The sequence below is a fragment of the Apium graveolens genome, chromosome 3 (assembly GCF_009905375.1).
Source record: "Apium graveolens cultivar Ventura chromosome 3, ASM990537v1, whole genome shotgun sequence".
Lineage (NCBI taxonomy): Eukaryota > Viridiplantae > Streptophyta > Magnoliopsida > Apiales > Apiaceae > Apium > Apium graveolens.
The window spans coordinates 223,285,573-223,288,428 of NC_133649.1; the positions used below are offsets into that span (position 1 = coordinate 223,285,573).

The window sequence follows — 2,856 nt, forward strand, 5'->3', positions numbered from 1 at the left end:
TCGATATATCAAAGGAACTCTGCACTATGGTTTGGTGTACACAAAGGGACGAGGTAACTATATTTTATCTGGTTTTTCTGACAGTGACTTGGCTGGAAGTATGGAGGACAGAAGAAGTACAAGCGGCATGGCATTTTATCTTGATGAGAGCCTAATTTCTTGGGTTTCGCAGAAGCAGCGCTGCGTTGCCCTTTCTTCGTGCGAGGCTGAATTTATGGCAGCTACAACCGCTGCTTGTCAAGGAATATGGTTACAAAGAGTTCTCAGTCAGATTACAGGCATTAAATCAGGTCCCGTTGTCTTATACATTGACAATAAATCTGCCATTGATCTAGCAAGAAATCCGGTTTTCCATGGAAGAAGTAAGCACATTGATGTGCGTTATCACTTCATAAGAGATTGTGTAGAGCAGGGGCTGATCGTGATCAAGCATGTTAAAACGGATGAACAACGCGCTGATATATTAACTAAAGCACTGTCTGCAGCCAAGTTCGAGAAAATGAGGAATTTGCTTGGAGTCAAAAATCTGAAACATGTTTAGACTAAGGGGGAGCATGTTGGGGATATTATCTAAACATGTTTCATCTGTTTATCTGTTTTTATTATGTTTGAATAAATCAACTAAGCGTTGTAGTAGGAGTAGTAGATTAAGGTTGTTGCGTTTCAGTAGGCTTCGTGGAAAGAGTTTGCGTTTCAGCTGGTCTCTTTAAATAAGCTGTGTACTCTTCTTCATTATTAATCCCAATTGTAGTGTTTTATTCAGAGTATCATTTACTTGTTATCTCAGATTATTATTTAGTACTTACAAAGGATTAGTGAAACGAAAAGGTGACACAGCGGAATTTGGTACAACATTCTGTGAAGCTGAGCTTAGAAACTGGAACTGGTTAACATTTCTTGGATCATTTTCAATTAAAGAAGGATATCGATGGGAAAATGTCGATAGTGCTGTGGCATGTGGATATAAAACAAATTGAGATTGAGTTGGATGAGCCAAAGGAGGTAATGAAGGTGAATGGGTTGAGCTGTGGCTTTGAACTTGTGAAGGAAACTCTTGGCATCCAAATAGAGATAGATTTGGAGGTGGCCAATTACATGCCATGGTGTTATTACTTGCTACTGCGAGGCTTGGAAAGGAAAATTGATTGACTAATGGCAGAAAATTTTGAGCTGAAAGTTGTGGGATGTAGCTTCCACTAATACCGCTTCCATTTTCTTGAGTATTTGTTATAACATTCCCCTTGTTATCAACAAAAATCTCTCTTTCAATCTCCTTGTGCGTTGCTCCTAAATCTGCATCCAAACTAGCTGCAGCCACATGATCGCAATCCTCATCATGGTCACCGATTTTAAGTCCTTTGCTACATAGGTGGATTCCCCCATCTCTTGTAATTTCCGGATTCTTACTGAAGAAGGGAGAAAGAGAAGATTGAGGGGTATTCGGTTCCAGATGAGGAGCTAGGGTTTGCTGATAGAATTGAGTGAAATCTCCTGGTGGCATTTGAAGTGGTGGAAGCTTATCAATATCATCTTTAGTGATATCAAGAAGCCAATCTACAACTTTGCTAGGTTGATTGAGTCCAAGCCTATCTTGGAGATCATACAGCTGAACTGCGGAAGGTACTGAAAGCCTAATCCTTCTATCTCTTAGTCCCCTTACAGTGAAAACTTTGCTATGCCTATCTTTCCCTCCAAAAGAACGAGGAACGCGTATGATTCTTGGATTTTTAAATCCTGCCCACTGTCTTGAACTTGATGTAATAGTGCTCGATGATTTGATGTCAGTTTTGGTCTCACCTTCTTCCTTTTCTCGCACATTTTTCCCTCTTAATTTGTTGATCATCTTACAATCACATCATCAATGATTAGCTGCAATAAAACTAATATACCTGATGTTAATTTTCGATCTGCAAATAATATAATGCTTCTCCTTAATCATTTAAAAAACTAATTAAGACATGATTCAAGAGGGCTACTAATATTTGATATCAGTATAAAGGTTATCATAAGAACTTCGAAATCCGATTAACAAGCACATATATATACACGCAGGAAAAATAAGATTATAAGATTAACTCACAGTATACAGAAACATCATAAATTTTGCTGCAACCAATCAGGTGATGAAATTTCAGTATCTGGAAGTTGGGAATGACCAGAGGAGATGTAGATCGATATAGCACGAGTCTTATAGCTAGCCCTTCGGAAAAAAACTCTTAAGTGAAGAGGAGACTTTGATGTTGAAGTACATCTATTCAATACATTACTGGTATATTACTGAATAATTGCTATATATATATGAGCAAATGATCCAAAAAATAATAGATGGTAGAATCAAAGCATGCCATGTTGCACGCGAAAGAAAAAGAAAAAGGAATGGCATATTTGCAACCATGTGGCATCTTTATCTTCAGCAGCTTAGTTATATGATGGATAATACAGATATTGATTGAACATGTTCTTGAATAGATATATATATATTTCGATCAGTATATATATCTCGTACAGAATAATTTTCGGTTGAATGACTAACTAAATCAATAAGTTTTCCAATTCTTCGTATTGTGCAGATTGATTATACACATTCACACTTAGATGTTACGTAAGTAGGAGGAAGTTATATTCAGCAGGACCAACCTAGCTATTTACACCAATATTACGAAAGGAATATCACTAAGAAGACTATTCTTTATAAACGAATTTTTCTTCATAATCAGCTAAGAAGGCTTCAATCAATATTGCTCATTAACACTGGCACTATTGTAAATGACAGATGTATTTAACTTTAATTTATATATTTTTACAAAAAAATCCAGTTTCGCATTTATCCCCTTGTTTCAAGTCGGTCGCTGTTAA

The 2,856-nt window shown here is 36.8% G+C and overlaps 1 protein-coding gene across 2 annotated transcripts; it reads right to left on the bottom strand.

Annotated features, from left to right (window-relative positions):
• Window positions 1-318: 318 nt before the first annotated feature.
• On the bottom strand, window positions 319-2,425 carry LOC141713129 (uncharacterized). Of its 2 annotated transcripts, none has more exons than XM_074516402.1 (2): window positions 2,081-2,425; window positions 319-1,869 (listed from the first exon to the last, which is right to left on the bottom strand). In XM_074516402.1, exon 2 carries the CDS (start codon window positions 1,841-1,843, stop codon window positions 803-805), a length of 1,041 nt encoding a protein of 346 aa, XP_074372503.1. In that variant the 5' UTR covers window positions 1,844-1,869; window positions 2,081-2,425; the 3' UTR covers window positions 319-802. The 2 variants fall into 2 exon arrangements, with proteins under 2 accessions (XP_074372503.1, XP_074372502.1); XM_074516401.1 differs by having other exon boundaries at window positions 319-1,880; window positions 2,081-2,424.
• Window positions 2,426-2,856: the final 431 nt, after the last annotated feature.